The 24,902-nt window shown below is 42.7% G+C and overlaps 1 protein-coding gene across 2 annotated transcripts in view; it reads left to right on the top strand.

Moving 5' to 3' along the window:
• Nucleotides 1-24,902, top strand: part of LOC111254002 (uncharacterized) — a 93,344-nt gene that overhangs the window by 56,872 nt on the left and 11,570 nt on the right. For both annotated transcript variants that reach the window (XR_002674883.2, XM_022814400.2), the window contains exon 4: nucleotides 14,883-14,940. Coding sequence is in view for 1 of the 2 variants with exons in the window: in XM_022814400.2 (XP_022670135.1) it covers nucleotides 14,883-14,940 (58 nt within the window). In the remaining variant the exon portion in view is untranslated. The remainder of the gene's footprint in view (nucleotides 1-14,882; nucleotides 14,941-24,902) is intronic.

Raw genomic sequence — 24,902 nt, 5'->3', positions numbered from 1 at the left:
CGCTTAAAATGCCGCTACGCAGTTGATTCTGAATGAGAACTTCTATAACTTCACAATAGGTTTTTCAGAATGATCTGTTGTTTGCGTTTTGACCGATCACCTTGATGTTATACTACATGTAAGTATATTTCTCAAAGAATGCTAATCTATCTTTTGAAAACTTTTATCGCTCAACTCGTAGAATTGATCCATTGAAGTTTCTGACAGCCGATTTTTGCCAGATCATTTTGTCCGTGACAACATCGAAAACTGAGACCAGCACTAGACGTTGGTATCTACGCGTTCGCCTGCTGCTATAGGCGAAACCCTAGGAGAACTGGTTGTACTAGTTCGTCTGTCATCACGATTGGGGGCAACCGTCAACTTCCGTTTCGTTAATACACTTCACTGTCTTCTGTGATGTAACTCTGACGAAACACTTCCGTGCTGTCCCATCGCCACTACGGGTAGTGATGCATCTTTTCGTTATGTTGAATTTGCACACACACACACAATTCCTTTGGTCGATGAGTTCTCATGTCGGGTGATGACAGCGATTTCTCCTTCATCCGTTGAAGTTAGATACGGTCCCGTTAGATGACACGGATATAGACTCATTCGATCTACCCTTGTATGTGAGTCTTGAAGTTTTCCATCGCCGAGCCACCGACCGCTGAGGGTGGTGATGAAGGCGATCCCGGCGAAGGCATTAGAGATCTGCGGTCGATCTATCAATCGAAGCTGATCAATTTGTGGGTGGTGGGTGGCAGCATTTTTGTGGCCATTTTTACTTTTCGTTCTTTGCTGCTGGAAGAGTCATCATCAATTGTATTGACTGTGAATGGCGGCCGTCGAGTGCGCTACTTGATGCAGTTTTGTACCCTACTCATGATGACGCCTACACGCTGGGGCAGTAGTAGAGCTGATGACCGATCGTCATTCGTTTATTCGCGTCCAATTCCAACAGTAATCCTAGACTAGATACGTATCGGTCATAGACTGGGACTAGAGTGTCGGGTGCTTGCAACTCGCAGAGGCCGGTCGCCATGCTGTTTCGATATGGTATCCAGGTGCAATGGAGGATTGGCCTCGAGTTTCTTCACATCGAGCATCGACTGAAAACACCCGTTTCTTTGCGCGCCTCCATCAACAGTCGAATCAGTTTGGATAGCGAATGTCGTAGCTAAGAGTACGCAGCGGAGTCATCGATTCATACGAACGTGGTATATCAATGAATAATCGTCCATTTGTTACAGATGCTCTGGTCAACAATTTGGCCATTCCCTGGCTGAGACACGAAAAAACAGAATGAAAAATAGCCTCAGATATTCGAGAACAATTTCATCGCTGTCAGTACAATCAATGAAGTGCATGTATATATATATATATACATGCATGTTTGCTGGGTACCTCTCTATTGAAAATGAGCACTGTTACTCATTTTAAGCTAAAAAGTAAACCTGAATGGATTAGAGTAGGATAGTAATGCACGGCTCTTTTGAAAGGCCGTTGCTGAGTTTTATGGTTAGCGGCAATAGAATGGGTGGTGTTAAGAAAGCTTACTGAAGGAGAGGGGGTAGCGGAGGGACGAACTGCTTTTGGGGTGATCGTATTGTTCAATTGCGGAAAACGCGGACAAGCGGGGCTAGAATAAGCGTGCAAAGAAGTGCAACTAAACTAATCAAAAAGGATCTGCTAAAGGAAAAAGAAACGGTCGATAATAATAGGAGCAAAAAAGAGGTTATTCAACTAGTGGATCTAACTGTTTACCGGGCAGAACCCTACTAGGACAAAATCGGACCGATGGCGGCAGACATGACATGAAGCATTCTTATTTGTTGCAAACAGGAACTGCTAATGAGAGCTGATTCACATATTTTCGAACGATATCTAAAGGTGCATTAGCTACCATACGAATCGGTAGAGAATGCTGCCGCAACCATGCTACTTGAAGTGAAGAAGGGTAATTAGAAAAACAAAACTATTGCCTGAAGATCGTTATTTGTTTTGTCTATATAAATAGTTAAAAGCATGTTCGACCATCTTTCCGTTTGCTCGGTTCTTATTAATTTGTCGGGGAGAGTATGAGTTCTGATGAATTCAAAGGTGCTATTTGATGATAGACAAATTAAGCGCAAAAGATAGACTTCAGTAATTTCGTCAAAAAGCTCTCGTTAAGACTTCAAGTAAAAAAACACTGAAGTCGCTTATTGACCAGAGGTTCCTTATTTTAACAACCGGTGCTTGGTAAAACTAATGCATAGGAGCATTTACTGAAATACGGCTATTTTTCTGGTATTTTCAACTTTGTATATAGTGGCCTATATTTGATGCGAGTCGTTAAGCAGCGACGCGATCCAGGTTTCATTAATGACTGCATCGTAGTTGCTACTGTTACTGCGACAAGCGCTCTTTCCAGTGGCCGCTTGTTTAATACTGCTTGATAATTGGAGTACTGCCGATACTACTAACTCCGCTTGGATACTTATTAGCTTAGATACTGCTGGCAACGATGGTATTTTTTTAATGTAATGATAACAAAACTCCAAACATAGCGGCATCCTAGGCTTAATTGCAATTGTTTGTTCTATAGGTGGCAATATTCCCCATTTCTTTTCGTCGGTAGAAGATACCTTGCACGAGGACAAGATGGGAACGAAACAATGACCCGCAATGAACGTTGTACAGCCATAGTGATAGACGGCTGGTCACTAGCGGTCACCTCCGGTATCGTTGCTACTGCTGCTGTCGACTCTCACGCTGCCAATGATGATCAGAGGGGATGAAATCACCTCTTTGAAGTCTGGCGATTTCTTTCACTGCCTTTTTCTAATCTCGGCACTCCCTCGACGGTACACACGAGCACCACAACGATAATATTTATTGCTTTGTTAGTTAGCTTTTCACTCAGGCGCTTTTGTTGTGTCTCAATGTACTGGTTAGTGCTATGGAATTACATGGAGAGATGATCGGGCTGGCAACTAGGAAGAAAAGCAACAAGCCATCCGAGTAGATCCCCGGAGTGCGCGAGACCTGATCAACGATCGGGTGTACAATGGAAAATTTCGAACTAAATAGCGATTGGCTAGAATTCTGTCAATCAATCTCTTTAGTGTCTGTTTCCAACGGTATACGGCTAACAGCACCTATGTTCTGGTAACGTTGTATATATGTACCGTTGAAAGAGAGAATATGTAGAGATAGCTTTCTATCCGAGTTATCAGACGAAACGCATTGTAGCCACATCGTTAAATAGGTGCACTCGAAATTCTACAGATTTCGAATAGCTAGCTTATTGTGCTGCGAAGGGCAACAACTTTTACGGGTTGGATATAGGAAATACGCCTTGAAAAGTTCCACCACCTATTTGGGATGAAGCAGCGTCAGATAACATTGGTCGTATGGTATGATTGCCATATGTGCTGGGCAAAATGCCAATCCGATATCGACATCGCCTTACATTTTGTTGTTAATTTTTGACGATCTGCCCGCTCGTTCGGCGCCTCCATCAAGCAGTTGCTGTAACGCTCTATTGTAATGTTCGGTTGGCAAGACAATGGCCATTTAGTATGTACGGTAAAACTTCTCGCCATAATCCTCTTCTTTAGATTACCGACTATCATTTCGCTAATGAACTCGTTATTACTAGAAGCGCACATTCCATACTTTAAAGGCTTTGTTTTTGTTTTGTACAGTTTATCTATTTCTTTCTTATATTTAGGATCATTACAGTCTCGATCCCCCTCCGGCTTCGCTGCCGTCCGCCTCTGTCCCTGACTCCTATTTCTGTGTGCGTTTTGTGACAGAGGAAGTGTCAGGCAGGCGGCCAGATGGCAAGCATTAGGTTTTAATTAAGATTCTGCTCCGTTCCGAGCAGAGACGATTTCGCTTGCGGCTTTTGCGACAAGGGAAACTTTTTGTTGTTTTCGCCGTTGCTGCCACCGCCTCTGCCTTTCGTGGCTGTCTACCCCAAAGGAAGAAATACTTAAGTATAGCAAGAAAAGGAACGACTGAGAAAAAGAGATGACAAGGTGCTTGCCGACCATTTTACGAGATGCCTCAACGGTAGAAACGGCCTAAACAACGCCATCATCGCCATTATCATCAGCACCAGCTGCTGCTGTCGCCGCCGTCCGGGTAATAGTAGTAAACTTGCCATCACTACAGCCTCCGCCCTATGCACTCGCAACTATATATATATGCATATATATCTTGGTGGCCTATGTAATTATTCATCTATGTTTAGTATTTTTGGCTTGTTTTAGTTTTCGAGCTCCTTTTCCATTTTGACTTCTTCGTTGGCCTATTTATCGTCTTCATTGTCGTCTTTCGGTATTTTTTTGACTCCTGTGACCAACTGTTGCCGCTATTGACGCTAATCCACTGACGATGTACTGTATATGCGTATCATGGTTATCATTGTCTACTGTGGCGTCGAAACTCAAACGTACGGGTAAGTGTAAGTAGATGAGGTAGCTAGTCTACCTGAACGAAGCTCATAGATGTGTTCACGGCACCGTAGATTAAGTTATTGTCTTCTAAAACCATCAAAGAACTCCCTTCCCTTCTGCACAGTACGGCGATGTCATCTATCGGTATCGCGCCGAGCTATTTTGTGTACAAACGATGGATTTTTGTAACAAAACGATAAAATAAAAATGAGCTATAGGACCATTATTTCTCTTGGCTACGGCCCGCTCATATAGTTAATAATATGTATCGAACGTCGATTTTATTGATTCCGATCGACGTTTAGAGACCTCGTTATCGGTATCAGCTCCTCTATCATTCAATCAACAATATCAACATAGATCAATCTTTTTCGATGCCGCAGTTAATTGTGCTCAGTAGTTACCATTGCCATTAATCGGCTGCAGTAGCGGTCTAAGTTCGAGTCCACTTTCGAAGTGTTGACAATTATCTAAGGGCGAGCAACGATAAAAATAATAAAGACAACAATCAGCGCTGTTAGTGCGGTTTTCGATGGCGTTTCTGGTCCGTTCATCTGAGAAGCAGCAGGAAATCGATTGCCGATGAAGGAAAGAGCAACGCGAACACTGTGCTATTGTATATAGACATCAGTGATGGAGCTAGGAATGAGCGCTGAGGTGGCGATGGCTTTGTTCAGAGCTAGATTCGTTCGTTATCCTCAGGTCAGTCAGATAGACGAAGGTCCTTGCCTTATCGATGTTTGATTGAGGCATCAAAATTTCGACGGACTTCGATGGGAAGGAGAAGCGCATTCAGCTCCTGTTGGAGCTACAGTCTTGTTGACAGCAATGACGGTAACGCACGTGCTACGCCTTAGATGTTAGTTGAATATTGTAAAATACCAAAGTAAGGTAACAGGTAGGTATGCAACGACAGTTAGCGTCGTAGTCAGCTAGGAAAAGATGTGATCAACATATTGCTCCAAATCAACCCGGTCAGGGTAAAAAATAGTTGCGGGCAGTGAAGGCAGAGAGGCATTGACACTGTTGTCGTAACTATACCGAAAAGAATTGTCGTGCGGGTAGTCTACAAAAGGGCATTATCAAGAGTAAGGCATATTAACTAGTAACCAGTCGTCATTTAGGCCCTGTCCTTGGAATATTTTAGTGTGCTTATTGATACTGTACACAAACCACGGGATCGCCGATGCAACGCTGCTGATACCTGAGTGAATAAGTTTGGTGGTAAATCGACTATATCTGCTACTGCTTCGGTTGTTGTTCTATTTGGTGCTTTTTCGGCAGGCAGTTGCCGCTACTGGCCCCTTCGGTCATCACTTTGTGGCGTTGGGACCCCTCAGTAAACACGACTCGACGGAAACCAACCGTCAGGCCGAGCTGCAGACTGTGACTCTGACTGGGCCTGCCTGCCTGCCTGACTTCTGACAAAAGCAAAGCCGCAATCGGCAGTTTGTTTTCTCTTTTTAGCTGCTCTTTTCGGCCACTATTGACGCTTGTAGAGGTTAAAATCGGCACAAGAGACAGGTGAGATGGTATGTTGAGATGAAGCAAGTGCCAAGAATCATCAATAACAATAGCATAACCAAAGAACTTTATTTGAGGTTCAAGTGGCAAACCTTCACAAACATCGCCGTCGCCGCCAACGCCATCTTCATAAACCGTCAACATATTGCCGGTACTCCCTGCTTGAATCGTCGCTAAAGAGGAAAGACCGCTACCGTTGTTGCTGTTTGTTTTCTACCAGCTCTACTGTTATTAGATTTTATTATTATTTTGTGTCACACTTATCTGACCACAATAATATGCCAAATACCTAATTTTTTTCTGCTTACTACGTGTCGACGGAATTAAACTTCCCTTGGGTTAAATTGCTTTAAGAGTCGTCGAGGCGTTGATAGTAACGTGACAAACGTAACTGATGTTCGATGCAAAATTTTGCCCATCTCACGCTTAATAAAGATGTTACGCGGTATCCGCATCTGACAGGCTGCATTCCTATTTTTCCTGCCTTAATCAGAAATAATATTTTGTCCTTACTTTATTTTTATAAAAATTGGCATTACCGAAAAAGCTGTATAAATATAAGTTATTATGCTTATTCTTCTTTTTCGCCTTGGCATTGTCCTGCATACAACAGAAACCACTTGATTTTTATATATGTATATATTTTGCTGTATTGTCGGCTGTTAGACGACTGGACTTAATGGCGAGGTGCTTCACCCCCTGCCAGCGTAGAAAAGAGAGCTAGTAAGGAGCCAGTAAATTTAGAATGTCAAAAAACAAACCTCATCTGACAACGGAATCGTATTGTAGAATAACTTCTATCTGCCATTCCTGGGCCGTTCTAGAGTTAAACTTTTGTCGCCATTGTAGGTGCGGTCCGTCCTGTCCGCAACAGCAGGAACGACCACAATGTTCAGTAGAGAAGTTGCCGTCAAGTTAAGAACTTTGAGAAAAAATGCTATGTGTTGACTTGAGGTGTTTAAGAATAATAGAAAATCTATGTTGTGGTTGGACAGCGCATATTCGTAAGCTTTTCTAAAAAGCATCTCATTACTGACGCAGATAAGCTGTGGCTAGAATGCCTTGCCGAAGCGTTACTTTGGTGAGGTTACTGATTCAAAATTAAAGATTTCTTATTGTTAGCACTAGAAATGGCGACTAGTTTTATAAACTGCGTGTGTGAAATTATAAAAAGTTAATTCGCCGTACTTTTTCTGGGCCTGATCCGAACAGTTAAGTTAAATTGTTAATTCTAGCACTCGTTTTAAGCAGTGAATAGTCAATTTGTATGTAAACAAGTACGTGCGTAGAAAAACAACTGGGAAATCTATTTTCATTAAGCAGCGGAACATACGAAAGGCTTCGTTTAACTAGAACCTAGAAGTAACCTGTCATTCAGTGATGGATCGGCCAAATTGCCCGTTTTGAAAGACGTCCAAGAAAATATAGTCCAACAAAGACGCGTCTTTTTCTCGCAATACCGTTAATGCTTTGGCGGAAAGTGATACCTCTTTCCGTAGTAAATAACAAAGGTGCTTTCACTGCTATACACGTAGTACGTAGGAGTTCCTTCCTGCTGTAATTAGAGCCTCTATCCATGACACTTTTGCTGGTCAAGTCAGAAAGTTATCTTCTGCCCTTTGCGTCTTCGTTGGTAAGGCCATACATGACACGTATAAATGTGTCGTAGCCATTTTCGATGATTTACCCGGAGGCGTTTTATGGATGAGTTATTTTTAAACTCAAATCGATCCTAGTGCGGCGTTACGGAGGGCGTTACAATTCAACTGGCCATCCATAGCGGGAGCACGCTAGCTAACGTTGAGCACGATGTTTTAGAACTGTAGAAAAAACGAGCGTCAATATTTCCGTTCATTTTATTCATTATTATGAAGAACTGCGTGTCATACATTGAGCCTGAAGGATATACACATAAATATTCGACCTTAATCTAGCCACAAACAGGTGTTTTCGAAGCGTCTTTTTTTATACTCGTGCCTTCATTATGATTCACTGCTCAAATGATTGCCTCCTGAAAAACTAGTGCTTAGGGAACTTGTTGTTATTGTTATAAGCTGCATAGAGCGATAGAAAAGGAAGCTTAACGGGTTTGTGTTGTTTCAGTGTCTCACAGTTATGCTCACTATCGTCTCTATTAAGCAGCAGGAGTGGTGGGACGCCAGATGACACGACGGTTCTCAGTCTCACTTATACAGGCTCATGCAATACCGAAAAGTATCTTGTAAAAAGATATTTAAATACCGTAATGCTTCGGAATGCATAAAAATAGCTAAATCCTACATGTTAACGATTCCGAGAGCGGAAAAATGCATATTTATACTTACATGAAGATACAATCGAACGATATCTTGTAAGTGTGGGGTATACTACACTTATGTCTTCATCTATATTGGGGAATTGGGAAAGTTCACTGAGAGAGTCGACAATTATAAGTTGATCTCTATTGACATTGTCATTTACGTTACTAATACATGTTAAAATTTTGAAAAATACAGATTTTATTGTACACATATGTTAGCTTGATTTATTATACGAATTACGTACGTAGTATGTGTCTCATTGACCGTAGTGGCAATTATATATGCATGTATATATATATTTTAATTACAGGATTGTGTATTTTTGGCACTCGTTCATCACCGAAAGAATTAAAGGTCTTTTATGTAGCTCGACCTTAGAGATACCCATTTAGCTATGTAAGACGATAGGATTGTTTTTTTTTTGGACTAGTCATACCCAATGTAGGTGGTAACGTTATGATTGAAATGTTATTAATTATTTAGCCCTATTTACCGACCCCGCTGTTTTCATCATTCATCAAAAAATCATTTCGGCAGCTCAGCACGCTCAAACGTTCGGGACAATTTTCGCTAAGGCACTGATGACTCTAAGCAAAGAGCTAATAAACTCACAATGAGTCAATAGGTGTGCACGATAATGAAGTGAATTTCATACGCAATATTGCTGACGTAAAACTTGAAAAGTTTATTAATATAAGTGAATAGCTGGCTGTGGGTACGAGGCTAGGCCCGATTTTCCTTTGCTTCATGTGTCATTTTTCTATCGTGCTCGGCTTATTATGCGAGGGTGGGTCCTCAGTGATAAGTGCACGTTTGTTCTCTCGCCTTCTGAGCACGAGTCATTTAATCGTCCGGTCGCTACGTGCTACTCGTACTGCGCATAGTTTCTCCCAATTTCTTTTTACATGTCGCATATATCATCTACAGCAACAAAATGTCGGGCGACGCTGAGCTGCGACTCTCGTCCGAAGATATTTAAATATGAATGCAGCATGGTCGTGCTCGAATGAGCGAGTCCGTCAGCAACGTAACCATCCATTGGCGAAATCTGTTTCATTTGCCTACACCGAAGCAAACAGCTATAGCAAGATAACGCTACGGAGAAAAGCAGACGGGAATAGACGTTTGAGACGTCAACGGGCAACGAAGTTGGAACGGTCGATCGGTAAAAGAACGAATGTCGCTGCCCGTTGCTGGTCGCGCTCGGTGTGGCCGACTTCAGCTGGTCACCTTCACCCGTTACTAACGTCACTAAGATACTCCTGGGCATGACAGTCCAGTACCGCAAGCGTCCTTTGTCCTACTGAATTGAAGAAGTGAGTTGGCTAGCTAACGGCCATGCGCACAAACTAACTGTGACAACAGTACTGCACTACAACGGCGGCAGACTATATAATGTTAATAGCGGCATGGACAGTGGCCTTTTCCTACCGTCCTGAATTCATTGTAACGTTGCCTAATTTAATGGTCGAAGAACAACGGCAATGGTCCTTCCCCTTCTCTTTTCGTCGTCTTCATGTTGATTTTCCTTTGTGATCTACCCGCGCGAGGCCACTGCATCCGGACGGCCTCCCTTCCAACTCCTCACTCCGTCTGTTAGTCATTCATTGATTCGGTAACGCATATATTGTTGTTGTCATCGTTGAAACAACAATGCCTGCCCCCGCCAAAGCACGGTAGTGTGTCTTGTTCTTTGTGCAGGTATCTTCCGTTGGGGATTTACCTAGTCATCTTCTAAGCGTCAGGAAGACGAATACAAAGACAGTACCCACACAGAACTACAAACGACACTCTTAAAACTGTTAGAGCACCTAGACGAAGTTTATTCTGATTATTATTAAGAAACAATCGAGAATTATGTTTCACTTACATTTTCAGTTTATCAAATAACAGACCTTTTGCATAAAACAGCCCGAGTAACAACACATAACCGGTAATACTCAGGCTACAATTAAAAACCTAAAATTATAATTTGCAGCGTATTTCTGGGATATGGTATTATAGCTACTGGGCCTCCCATGAAAAACATCGCAATACTAGCACTTTTTAACATGCGGCGCTCAATACGAATTAGAAACAACTCTTTTTATATTAAATTATAGGGTTCTGATAAGTAGATTGGAATAACCCCTAGATGTGTTAGATTTGGATGGCCGCATATAACCTTTCCAATTTACCTTTACTCATTGTTCTAATACCCTAATAATAATTAGATTTACGTGGGAAAGATACTGAAAAGTTGGTTTCGCGGAACTCATATTGGCATTCTGAATTAGACACGAGGCAAACCTAACCTAAACACCATAGAAAATCGTTGACATAATTTAGCTGTCGACACCAAGGTGACAAGCACACGATAGCCAGAAATAACCGTTAAACTCGCTCTGGGGTCGCTCCCGAATAACCTTGATTTTTGAAAACGTCAAGACTCACGGGGGTTTTATAAAATGTTAAGTCCGCGCTACGCGGTGTTCCGTTGCCAAGCACAAATTTCTAAAAATGGATCACAACACGTATTCAGCTATCGTCAACCTGTTACAAATAAAATATGCCAAATATGTTGTACTGCCACCGACAAACCTATCTACAAAGATTATCGAATGAGAGGGGTGGCTGACGTCTCCTTGTCCTTTTGTTCAACATTATAAAGAGGTAAACGCCGCAACATTAACTTTAGACGAATTGCTAGGGAGCTTCGTGATCGGCCTGAACAGTGACACATATCTGCTGACAAACGATGCCCAATACGGCACCCACGACACAATCAGCTTTTCAATAAAACATCTACAACGCAATCAATGGCGTGCTACCCGCCTGTGCGTTCGTTCTAGAATCGACTTCATAGTGGGTCTACCTCATACGAAGGTTGCAAGTTTTCAAGCGACTACGCCATTGAAACAAGTTGGCGTCGTCGATGTCATCGTCGACTAGAGTCGATGAGACTTCTGTCGTTAAACAAACGCTAAGCGATGAGTAGTGAACCGCACCAGAACGGCTGAAACGTGCTTGCGTAACATTTACTGCCCGTTGGACTGAGCTCACACGTCCATCATATCCTCCACGCTACTCGGCCGCCAAGAGTAGAACGTGTAATGGAAGGAAGCAATGGCAGATGACGGGGATAGAGGTGGTATAAAATCGTGGTTGACTTCCTGTCTGGATATCTGCCCGGTCGGTTGCCGGCGTCGCATCATATTACCCCCTCACGACAAACTGATTAAGACATGCGCTGCAGATATGGTGCTACAGTTGCAACGGCAAGCACAACATACTTTGCTTCTTGTTCATTAGGCTGAAATTATTCTTGTCTTTATAGTCCTACGATGCCCATTTCAGGTTCTAACATCGTTTCGGCTAGAACAGTTGGGTATGGAATGGGTATTTAATTTCGCTGATCAAAGGCTAAAAGTACAGTTACAATATATTGTTGTACCTCGTTGAGACGATCAAGTCAGATCCAGGAAACGGCAAGGAGTCCCAAGATCTGTCGACATGCGTGAGGCAACGGTTCTCGGCTAGGCGCCTTTGAGGCAAATGGGCTTCTGGTTGTTGTTTATAGGTCAGAGACGCGAAATCTACTGATACGAACGTATCACCTTGTCAATGGTGTAAGGGCTGCACCAGGAAGAGGCTAAATCTTCAGTCAGATCATTGGTGGTGCCAGCCGAAATGGTGTGAAGCTGTTAGACAGACACTACGTCTGGTGCGAATACAGCACACGTAGACCCGCTGTAAATATGAATTCGTGTTGTGGAATTAATGAGGCTAATGTGGGGCCTACTAAACGGTAGGACAGCATAAATGATACTTAAGTAACCGACAAGCAGTGTGAGAACGTATGCCGATATAAAGAAACTGGGAATATTTACAGAATGATCGTAAGTGACAAACGCGAAGGGGCAATCTGCAAAACATTTGATGGAACCTTTCAATCTGAATATTCGAAAACCGATTTTACGATGCTCTTAGTAGGTTTGATCGAGAATCGATCAGATATAAAGAAAAAACTGAATTTTACGGAACTATAGGGATCTGTCCGTGCAACATCATCAGGAGTAACTATTATATTGCGAAAAATGCATTAATAGATACCTTAAAATCAGTTGATACACAGAGCTTACGAGAACCATATGTTGCTTCAGCTGTCGCTTCGATGATTTGATATAACAATACATAGACGGTCATATTCTTGTTTTAGTCTTAGCCTGCGCACGTCAACAATCAATCCTAAGGAAAAAGTCTCCTTAAGCTAAATCTGAAATCGTGACGAAGGAGCCTTCTATTGTAAAGAGACTACTGATTAGTGCGTGGCACGCGCCAATAGCCACAAGTCACGCTTCTTTACTGCAAAGAAAGAAAACGAAACTTTGTAGGAATCGTTAACGACAATTCAGAAATGCCGTGGACTCGATGACAAGCACCATCTTGCACTACAACAGCTTAATACGACGTCGCTCGCCGGCGCGTTCTTCAGAGGGGCTATATAGTAAGTGAGATTCCGGGTTCTATCCGCGGCCTCAATTGCATTCGATCGATAGGAACTTGTATGAATAGATATGGTAACTATGGTCTTTCATATGAACTCAAGTGATACGCAGGTGGCAGCCTTTAATGGAAACGGGCTTAAAGGTGTGGTCAATTACAAGGAACATATGCGAATAGCAGGACGAAATAAAGGTGAGCATTTACAGAAAAGAAGAAAAGATCTGCGTCAATGCAGTAGCGATGACTGCTTGTAGACAGCTTCTTATCTGGGCTATGTTTACCACCAAGTAGTTATTCGGTTCATGGAAAAGCTGCTTGTACTGAATACTCGCAACATATATAGTTCGCGAAGGATTCACGGAGTCTGGGTCGAAAAGTACAGAAAAAGCCACGCAAACCACACTCAATGCAGTCACTTTCCACTAAATAGATAGACGAGTTATTGTAATGATTATTAGGAGAAGAAAGACGTCAGGCGATTGCCGCTGTCGTTGGCAGGACTTTTGTGCTAGCACGAGCTGCTGTTTCCATTATAAAAGCCTGGGCATCATAAAGGTCTTCGAACATTCTCGGGGGCATTCTCGGCCGAGTGCAATACTGACGAACTGGGTTTAGCTGTTGCGCAGCGACAAAAAAAAACTCACCGTTGTGTATCGATGCACAGAAAATGCTGTTGGCTCTTGTTGTCCGCTTCTTGTCTGGTGCTTCGGTCCTTCAAGTGTTTACATACTGTGGCCAGCCACATTCTAGTAATGTGAAATAAGTCCACAGTTGAACAAAGCTATGATTGAACTTCAATTGGTACAAAAGTATAAGTGAAGTTCCGATCATGGACTCTCAGCCTCGACACGCCCGCTCGGTGTTATTGGGATGGACTCAATCAGCTGTGAAGCTTCTCTGGAGGCGCACCTTTACAGAAGCGACTTGCCATCCGTCTTGCCACGGATACAAACGCACACACAGATGTACAGATGCACAAGCACGAATGCATCCGCAGTTGTTTGGTCCACTGTTGCCAGAACGTTAAACACAGCGGTTTCGTTCGTCTGATACACTGGTTGGTAACAAACGGTTTGGTGTACTCGAATAGGTGTAGATCTACCCGTAGCCAAGTATCGGCCGTACGGCTACAGACAGAGAATTACAAATATTACGGGACAACGTACAGAGGGCTGTTTCAAGAAAATCATGTTTATCGGGTCTATTCTTACCCATGATAATATACCTAGTAGTGGCCTTCCTGTTATCTCCGTCTTAAGAAGGCTTTAACGATGTCCCTGCGGTACAACGCATAACCTACTTTTCTTCGACCTGCCTAGGCTCTATCGTGCGGTACGAAGTTGAGTAGCTATTTTAGCATCAAGTTTAACAAGTGGTATAAATTAGAAAGACGAAATGCCACGTGTTATACGTATTGCCTCTTTCCGAGAAGACATTATTACTGTTACCAAACGAATTGAGACGGAACTTCTTTCAGCTATTGGAAGTTGTCGTGCCTTGTATTTGGTCACTCGACATATCAATCACAGCGATGAAAAAGCTCATTCACTGCTAATAACCTGAACAGTACCTGTGCCCGACGGTAGTCAGAAGACGCCTAACAGAAAAAGGGCTTTTCTTATCAATTTAAACAGTTGGTGATCAGTTAATGACATGATAGCGTGTTATATGAAGAGTTTCGTGTACGTTCGCCGCCACTGTGATTCATTAATATTACTAACGTCGCAGTCGCGCTACAGGTCCACCAACAATCGAGCCTTCCATGCGACAACCATTGTTATTAATTGCAAAAACACATGATCACAAACAGGCTGCTGCCGGTCTCTAGGTAAAGAACCAGCCAAATCAGGCGCAGTAGAACGAATCGGGCATACATTTGCGCATGGTAAAGTCGATGATAATAATGGTGACAAAGAAGGCGTTGCGTTAATTGCGTTATTAGGAAATTTTTCGAATCATAATTGATTACTATACAGGTGGATGGGGACTGTTAAACACCGTTATTATCTTTCACTACACAGCTGTAGCTTTTGAACGAACGCGGGCCATTGCAACAAACTTATGGCATAGGTAAAAATATAAGTGAGTTAACTTTTGACCTTTTAATCTTATTTCTGACCTTATTATTGCGTCACTATTGCAGGAGACATTCACCCTCGTCTTGGACATCCGGCATCGCGATACTAAAGTCCATTATACAGGTAAGTTTGTTGTTAGCGGTTCAGCGTCGGCTATTTCAATCAGTTGTAATTATTGAAGTCGTTTCTTTGACTCGTCTATGAACTACGATGACAAACGTACATGATCATATTGGTATCGAGATAACAAACACAAATGCGCCTACCTTCGATAGAAATCCTTTTGCGCCTTCAAGCTGGCCTTCGTGCAGCGAGAACGTAGATCGTATTCAGCTCACGCAGGCGTGCACTGCAACATACTGGCACGAAAACGATCCTTCTGCACCCATACTGCAATTTATCTTCTAAGAATAGCCTAGCGATCTACTTCGTGTGTACAATGGGAAAGAAATGAAATAATAATTGAGCATTTTTTAACCAAAAAATAGAGATACAAGTTCAATCGGATAAACACAAAATACAAATTATAGATAAAATATAAGAAATGTTATTTTTTCCGCCTATTGTTGCTCTGTTTGTGTGATATTGAGGTCGCCGTTACGGCCCATTGTTAACTTACTTAGTTAATCACTCTGAGAGAGAGCGAGCTTGTTATTTATCAATCATTTAGCATTGATTTATGCAGCATATGTGAAACGACCACTACACAGCTTCCGATGATCATCGCTTGACTATGCCGCTAAAGTGTGTTTTCCCCGCTGTGCAAGTGTGTGCGCAGACTCGTGCCGAAGAGGCTCGAAATTAGGCAGCAGCGTTCTGGACGAGAAATAGAGATACAAATGCAGATAGACAGATGGATGGATAAAAATATAAATGATAGATATATAGATGTTTAGATGGATGGACAGAGAACCAATAACATTGTTGCGATCGGCCGACGCAGCCACGAATGTTTCGAGAAACGTCCGAGCTAGGCGGGCGGAACCTCATTTTCATATTTTGCAGCGCCGCAACAGCGGCGGCGGCGGCGGCTGCTGCTGCGGTACCAGCGACGACAAAAACCGAAATTAACTGGCCCCTTCGTTTTCGACCTCCGGTCGTTCCTGTTCCTATTTTCATGCCGAAAGTAAACGAAGATTTATGAAGACTGAGTGGCGCTACTGACCGCGACAACAGCGACAATGGCCCCCTCGTCGCTGCCGCTGCTATTGATAATGTTTTGGTTGTTGTTTTGACTAAGTATAAGGCTAAGTGTCATTTTAAGATGGAAAAGATTAAATGGAAATCGTTGTTCTGATCGGCAAAACGATGACAAACAACTTGCGGTCATATCTGTCGTTGATCTGTTAGCGGCGATTACCTACACATGTAATGTATTAACGCTTTTAAGAAGGCAACGATGTTACGATCCTTTACTGTGTTTGTCAACGCACTGTCCCTGCACGTTTACCTTCCGGCCAAGGCTGGTAGGTACCGATAGTAAAAATGTGACAAAGACAGGGAACTCTGCTGCCAGTGCGGTATAGCTGGCCGCTAGCGTTGCCAACGACGAACAGCCTACGGAACGTATCAACTAGAACTAGTGTGATTGTGCACTACTTATAGCGTACCGTGTTCTCCGTTTTATTCGTGGTCGGGTTACCCGCTTTCAAGTCTAGCAACTGCCTGATCAAGCGTCGGCATTACCTTTTTAATGATCTATCTTGCTGCGTCTATTTCGGTCGTCCACGATCCGTCTGCTACTGTTTCGAACCAATTTTTATGGTGCAGGCATAATGAAACGGCGATAATATGATTGAGTCAGATAACAGACAACGGTATGAGATGACCTCTTCACTTATTTTTCGTTAGCTTGGCTTTTTCGCCACGTCTTCTCTCTCTGTCTATCGCCTGTTTCTTCTTGGATTAGTCTGGTCAGTTTCTATTAGCTTTTCTTTTTTTTTTTTTTTTTCTTTTTCTTAAACAAAATAAGCATTGGTATATTCATCCCATAAGTGACTTCGCGTTCGCTGGCGGCACTTTTTTCTGGATCGATAGCGTCAACGACTGCTGCTGTCTGCGAACAGCATTTATCCAATGAACTTCAACGACTAATCGCAATTACGTCGGTGATGATGATAGTAATAACAGTCACATATCTTTTCGAAACGGTATGTTAGTTTACGTGTCTTGTATGTCATATCTAAGTTCAGGCTACGGCTATTTTGGGACACTTGGTTTAGTTCTAGCGACAGATAATGCAGAAAAATTTATGTAGAATTTCCCTAATTTTGTAGCTTTTCCGTGATGATATTTTTATGACTGCCGCATCACGGTTATTATCGTTCGTGATTTTCCTTACGATTTTGTTATATTAGCGCGTGCATGGTGTCCCCGATACCACCACGTTCAACAGTAATGATTTCATTTTTCGACTATGTGTCAGCGCAGCGAGTAACAATATGTTGTATCAAACAAGTTTCACGTTGCCCTAGTCATCTACGTCTAAGTTGGCAATACCCTGAATCTTTGACGTGATACCTATCGTCCTAAGTGCGATTTTGAAGTGGCGAGGCGCTTTTAGCCCTTTTTTTGGCCTACTCGGAACGTATTTTCCGAGCTTGTTTATCTATTTGTTCGTCCGTCCGGCCCTTCCTCGCTTGTTTTTGGACAGCGTCTTTACCTCTCTAATTTTCATGACTGCTGCTGCTGCTATCGCTTAACTAACTGACGCGCTGGATGACCGGCTTCCTTGTGTTTTGTATGAATATAGTATACTCATATATACATCTGTTTTTCGTGAACCTATCGATTTTTAACAATTATCCTGTTCTCCCGTAGAATCAGGACCCGTTGCTTTGTTTTATCGTGCGAGAACTTCCGGCCGGAATAATAGGTTACGTCCAATTCGACTGCTTACAGACGACGCTTTTTTCACCTTTACCACTGCAGCGTCACCTGTTTTTTTCTGCTACATTTCTGCGACTCGTTCTACGTTTGTCCGTTCTCAGTGTGGTTTTTTCTTCAATCTTCGCTTGGTCCCGTCTTCCTTCTTTACTGACGCTGCACTTCGTTGCGCTTTTATCTTGGCGCTTACGCTGCTTTAGTACCTACACACAGACATACAAACGTTCATCTGTGCGTATGTATGGATCTTGTGTTCTTCTTTGTCCTCCTCGTTCTTTCTGCCCCGTGCCGCCCCTCTTGCCGCCTTTTCTTAACGCGTATCCTGCACATCGTCTCTATATCACGATATCACAGCTATCCCTTTATCACTCCGCCCGTCCGTGTTATGTTATCATTTTTATTTTCATTCCCCATTTAAGTTGTGTTTTATCAATGCCTTTCAAACAATTGATCTGTTAGCTGCGGCTGCGGACCGTTTAGATCCGTCCGGTGGCTCTTACTAATGATTACATAACAATAATAATAAAACCATTTTGACTTTAAAATAAAAACCTGTATGTATATAGATATGGGTTGCATTTTTCTAGGCAGTTCAACAGATGATTCTGAAATGCCGTGCTCAGCGAATTGCGGGATCTATCGCTTGTACCGTACCAATCAATTAATTGTTTGCCCTAAACGTGTGTATGCCTTAGATTCGTATACCTAACTTCTTTTGATACATCGCGTATCGGGTATATACACAGTTGATGCTACTCCTATCCGCGAGTAGATGCTGTGCATAGCTGACAGTAAGCTTGACAATCTGTACCAGCCTTCCTTTCGAGTGCACACAGAAATAGTCGTTGATGTCCTTTCTATGACATCGTAACCAAAACAGGCCTCTAAGAGTAGCTCAGCGATGTTAGGTGGTGCGTTAAACGATGAATTATCAAAATAGCTTTTTGAAAGTTTGGTCACTAACAAGAAGAATCGGTAGTATTAGGGTCTACCGACCGAGATGTCGAGGCTGCCATGTAAATGTCTTCACGTGTGTCTTATATGTAACATCTGACTAGCAGATAAAAACAAAAACGTTAAAAAAAATTTGTGGCACCAAAACACGCGATCACACTGGACTATCCACCGTATTCAAGGACCCTGTAGCGACTTCACGCCGCTCTGTTTCTAGCGAGCAACTCCAGCTGCAGTACGGTAGCAGGTCCCTATTTTTCTTAACGTTGTTAGGCCTTGGAGCTACCACCAATTGATATCCTACTATTCGTTTCTCTTGATTTTTTCTATGTTTGTTATTAAAAAATCGTTGGCTATGCAGTCGCTGCTGATGATATATTGGCGAAACGGATTTAGAAGAAGAACTAGTGAGAAAACGGAATGGGGAACAAAGCTAGTTCGATTCGCTTCACAAAAAACAGGGCACGCATCGACTGGGGGCTACGAACGACGACCAGCGTTGTAGCGACAGGAGTAGCAGACAGACCGATACGGCGATGCAAAACGAGGGGCAAAACGGATAGCTTTCTTTCCTTTAAATTGCCCTGGCTTCCGATACGACTTTGACTGCGTCTCAATTTTTTTCTGATGTGTTTCTGCTCTAAGTGTTTGTATAGTTGTCGCAGCGCAAACAGAAACTGATCCCAATAATAACAGTGATTCACACTTATTTCAAAAAAATCATCTGTTTACCAATATATGTCAGCATTTTTCGCTTCAGCTTCTCACTGTATCTTTATACCGTCTCTGTTACTGCTGCCGCTGCTTCGCTTTACCTAAGCAGTCTTTACCCGCCTGTCCTCCCTCGTCTCCATTACCTCATGACAATATTCTTCGTCCTTCCGTTCCCTTAATTAGCATCAGAAGTCGCTCGTTCGCTGCCATACAGTAGCATCGTCGTAAAGTTGTTTATAACGACACTGTGCGAGACGGCTACGCTTGGTGACCTGCTGTTTCTTTGTAGTTGTAACGGCCAGATGACGCCGCGGTTGTCGTCATGGGCTGTGTTGATGCATCACGTGGACGCCCCGTTGCACACTTGGATATTTATATTAAATATTAATATATTTAATATTATTAACAATACTAAATAAACACACATTTCATTGCATCTGTCAGATGCTGACGCTAGTAAAAAGTTGTTGTGACAAAGCGGACCGCGCCGTCAAACTCGTATGATCCTAGCGGGGAATCTCATAAGTTTTAATAGGACAATAGATTTTCAGGATGTTCTTGGTGGTTGGCTGGCTGACTGGCTGGCTGGCTGGCTGGCTGGCTGGCTGGCTTGCGTTAACTTCAAACGACTACAAAAGATTCAGATTTTTTCATTATATCTAATTCACCGTCGTCAAGAAGGCATTGTTATACGTAAGGCGAATAGCAAGGCTACAATATGTCTGTTGATATACTCTAGTATGGTACAATAGTACTATGACTGGAGATGTACTAATGTAGTTCAATGGCATGGATACACATTTCTGAGTTTTCTTGTAACGGCAAGATCTACCGTTGATTGAAGATACTGAGAATCAGCCTGGCGTTGTGTAATGCTGCGCGTTCTGAAACTAAAGTGGAAAAGCTCCCTAACTAGACTAGGTGGTCAGATGAATCGATTCTGAATTGTACGGATTATGTCTCTTAGGCCAGTGCTTTCCCGTTGCAGTTCGCTCAAATCTCTTGAGAGGTGACCAAGGTCAAGCTTTGTCACCCCTCCCTGCAGTTCAACTCCAACGCATTCGCATTCGCGGATGGAACACCGGTAACCTAAAGGCGTCTTGACCCCACCGCCTTGTCAAAATGGCTACTTACTCTCTGGGAAGCTGAGCGACCGGCAGCAATCCGAAGTGGGCGGAGTACTGTTAGGGTACTGTGTGGGTTTGCGGCTAGAGTAGCACGACATAAGGCGTGCGTCCTTAGAGACCGAAGTCTTGTAACATCACAACACATTGTCGCAATGGCATCAGTCCGTATCTCCTATGGCTGCGTATCGTCGATATGGCATCAAGCATTCGATGCAAGAGTCGGTGCTATCGGCTATAAGCGGTAGGAGTCATTTCAGGACCAGTAAGGCCAACCGCGGAGAGTACAGTCTCTATAAAGAGTAGACCCGCCTAGCTAAACCTAACAGGCTGTCCGATAGTTAATCAGTGACTGGCAAAACGTAGCCGGCCAGTGATAGACCTAACGATGTCTAACGCTTAAAGGCTTCATGTTTCTAACTCTCGTGATGATCTTATCATACTGCGTATATCGTATAGAATAGAGCATGCGAAAGTCATGAAAGGTCGCTGCAGCTATTCTGTGTTATGAAGGTTTTGTTCTTGCGAGAGAGAGAACGTATTTGCTTGCTAGTCTTAGGGACATGTTGTGGTCTAAGATCGAACCCATAGGGCATAGACAGCCAAATTTAGTCGTTTCGTGCTGGGAGCCAGCCAGCCAACCGTCTTATGGAATGCTTATCAGACGTAAAACATGTAACGGAGACAGGCTACGGGGAATTTACGCCGCACTTTGTTCTTTCGTCACACACCTGCTATGCTTCATGTCCTGCTACATAGTTGATACATGTATGTACATGATTTAGTACCTGCAAAATTTGTAAGCTGATATTTTAGAGATCGGACTGCAGATAGCAGAATTGAAGATTTAAGGAAAAGAAAATTTCATCGATGTCCGTACCCTCTGAAGGCCAGGCAATTATTTGCCTCGAAAGTATAATATGACCTATTGCGTAATTGCGGCGGTGTACGCAATTACCTGTCTAGGAGCGCTATAACCTAAAATTCACAGCTGGTGCATTTAGAGAGCAAACTTACGCGAACAGAACGTCAATTGATTGCTTTCTGACTTAACTTGTCTGTGTCATAACCAACAACAGCGAAGGCGTCTGAATTACCTATATACACTTCATCGGGTGTTGCTTTAGGTACTATGTCTGTGCGTATGAGTTCAATCGTTTGCTGCCATTGACCATCGGTTGATTTTGGAGGTTAAAAAGGGGCCAGACTGGTATACGTATATGTGTATGTAGGATAGTAGCACAGTTATATCTCGGACAACCTCCACTATAGCGACTAATTGCGTTATTTGTTGATGTGGAAAAAGGAGAAGGAGCATGTCGCGATCGCTTGCAGTCGACAGTCTGCAGAGGCCTGATGTGATCTGACAGATGAGGAGGCGGTCAGCTACGAAGTGTGGCACTGATGACAATGGTAGAATCTTTTCATGTAGAAATGCGCGACCAATGTGAAAAGACGAGCTCTGGTTGTCAGAGAGGCGGCACTCCATCGTAATGATCTGAACTGAATGCGTTTCAAAGCAGTGCGCGCTTTAACAGTGTTTGGCGACTATACTTCTAATATTCTAATAACTGATGCTACTGGGTGGCTTATTTTTGGCTGTTGTTTTTTGAAGTTTTCCTGCCAATACGTTAAAATAAACTGAGACTAACACGAAGAGCAGAATTAGGTTACATTTAGGTCACATAGTCTTTGGCCGAACAGGCATTGGGACTGTCAGACATAGAAAGCCCAAAAGGGATAGTTAATCATTTATGTTGTCGTTGTTGGCTGTCCAATACCTATATATAACAACAAATAATCAATGTAACGTGTTCTAAGTTACAATGATATAACCACTCAACCAACGGGTCGTGTCTTCCGTGTCGTATTTGTTTTAGCGTATTTCTAAATCTTCAATGGGCTTTGTAGATATCTCCGATGAGATAAATATGCACACATATATTAGGTTTTGTAACTATTCGTTTCGAAAAATCAGAAAATCTATGTTTACTGGCAGTTTATAGGCTGTTCTATCCTCGTGCAAATTTATACATGAACACACACACACACACACACACACACACACACACACACACACATGCTTTCAACATAAATACACCGAACGGTTTAATCTGTGGGCTCTATTGAATTTAAATTCTGTGTACATAAGCACGTCGCCGATATCGTTATAAGTCGTCGAGAATTAATGAAGTTTGCAGTTTGCGATCTGGTGGGGTGTCTGTGTTACTAGCGACACTTGATAATATCGTCGATGGGTGTGTATGTTTCCCTGTCGTCCGCATCGATCCGATCGGGCGGTGGTTCCTTCAACCGCAGAAACAATTCACCTCTCAAAGGGACGATCAACCGCACTTTCGCACTTATTCCTTTCTCATCCCAGTAAGAGATGAAGTACGAGGAATCAAAGGAATAAGCTCGCTGATTTTAGCTTAAAGATCCTGAAGCGACTCAGGTGAGTTTTTCATTTTGACAGGTCGTCCATAACGTATATCCGCTGCCTCTGCTACTAGCGCAATCCCATTTCCCTTCCAGTCTCTTCCTCACCCCCTCGTCCTCTCCCATCTCTCAGAGCCCCAATGTGGGTGGGTTTCAAAGCGAAGACTTACTTTGAGTCGATCGAGTGAATTGAAAAGTAAAACAACTGAAGAGAGCAACGATAACAACTTTGTGAGTGGCGAAAAAGAGCTCCCAGAAGGAGCCATTAGACGTTACAAAGCCGATAAAAAGAAGGACGACTAAGGATGCGAAGGTGGCGCCAAAAAGGAAGCTATTCGTTTGCATTTTCATTTCAGTTTAATCTGGTCTTCAGTTAGAACTTCAGAGACAAAACGCTCCAGTTTTGGTCTCCTTTTAGTCCTTGATTTAGATGCTTTTCGTCGTCCTGGAGGACCCGCTTTCAGACCGGTTTTCGCTTATCGCAGTGTGACATTTCTATACACATATATAATGGTCGCTCACAAGTCGATACGCTTGTTCGTATCGGCCGCAGTCTGAGCGAAAAATTCAAATAAATCTACCCAAAGTGGTGAGCGTAGCTGTTCTGCACGGTTTGGTTCGATGACTTAGACCATTAATTAAAGTTGCGGCTGCAGAAATAGCAAGGTAGAAAACCATGAACTACTCTAAATACCTCAATTGTTCTTCAACGATGACAATAATGATGGCTGAGGTCGGTACAGCGATATGGTCAACCAGCTATTTCTTTCATCGCTATTTCATTCTACTCAATTCAATTGTCGTTAATAAAGCGGTTACTCAGTAGCGCGAAAATCTGCCAGTGTACAGAAATATAGGACACGTCTACTTTGGGATTGCTTGTTAGGGCTGAGGACATTTTTTCTGATAGAAGCAATAGGGGCGACCTGATTTAAGATATATCTACAACAGATATCCGAATGAAGTACGACAGCGTTTCTAACGATCGGAATTGTTTAGAAGATGAGTAGAATTTTCCCGAAAGGCTCGGTAATATATTCCGTTGTCGATGGATCTTCTTTGTTGTTTTCGTTGAAGTCTACGTTTCTTAGTAAAAAATCCTTTTAGAATGATTTCCACACTGAACGCGTCTTTGGTTCTATCGTACTATACTGTAATAGTTTACGTGCCCGTAATCGCGCATTACTGCTATTCGTGGCGTTGAGGATAGCGCGCTAGTAACTGTTCGTAAGACGATTTTGAAAGCTAGCACATATCTTCGCGAAAGGGAGGAACGATAATTTCGGGTTTATCTCTAGGCTTATAGCCCTCCTTCATATAGTTGTTGTTCATGGGGGCACGTAGTATAAATATCACATCATCAATTGCCGATAGACGGTCTCATCGAAACGAATCGATCTGCTGATGACTTCGTTGATCATTCTGCCTGGCCTTTGTGGTTATCAGACTAAATATTATGATCGCTAGTGCTATTGTATAGTTAATTATAAGCACGCATCTGTGTGCGTGGCTCATCATTGTATCATATAATATTCCAAAAAGCTTATCTTATTTTCGAGCCACTACGAGCGGCCTACGTCATCACCCAGAATTATTTCGAAAACGTTAAATAAATAAATAAAGAAAATCAATTATATTATCATTTTTCTGATCAGTCAGATCTTTTTATTTCTTTATCCTCATGCCGAATTATTATCAGCCGAAATGGTAACCACATGTATGTCCTATGAAATGATATGAATGCTAGCCGGCGTTTGCTCATTAAATAGGATTATTTGTAGAAATATTGTACTCTGCGAGACTCCCTTGTTCTGGTTTTGTTTAGTTGCTTTTATCACACGCAGGCATGAGTTTCTGACGAGACCTTCTTGATACTTCGACAGCGTTAAGAGATCATATTATTATTACTGTCCCCGATTGCAGTAGAGACGATCTACATGGAAGAGTTTCCGCTCGTTCTATGCACGA

Source organism: Varroa destructor, unplaced genomic scaffold, assembly GCF_002443255.2.
Source record: "Varroa destructor unplaced genomic scaffold, Vdes_3.0 BEIS01000001.1, whole genome shotgun sequence".
Taxonomy (NCBI): Eukaryota; Metazoa; Arthropoda; class Arachnida; order Mesostigmata; family Varroidae; genus Varroa; species Varroa destructor.
Note: the sequence above shows the minus strand (reverse complement) of the source record. Positions and strands in the feature narration are given on the sequence as shown.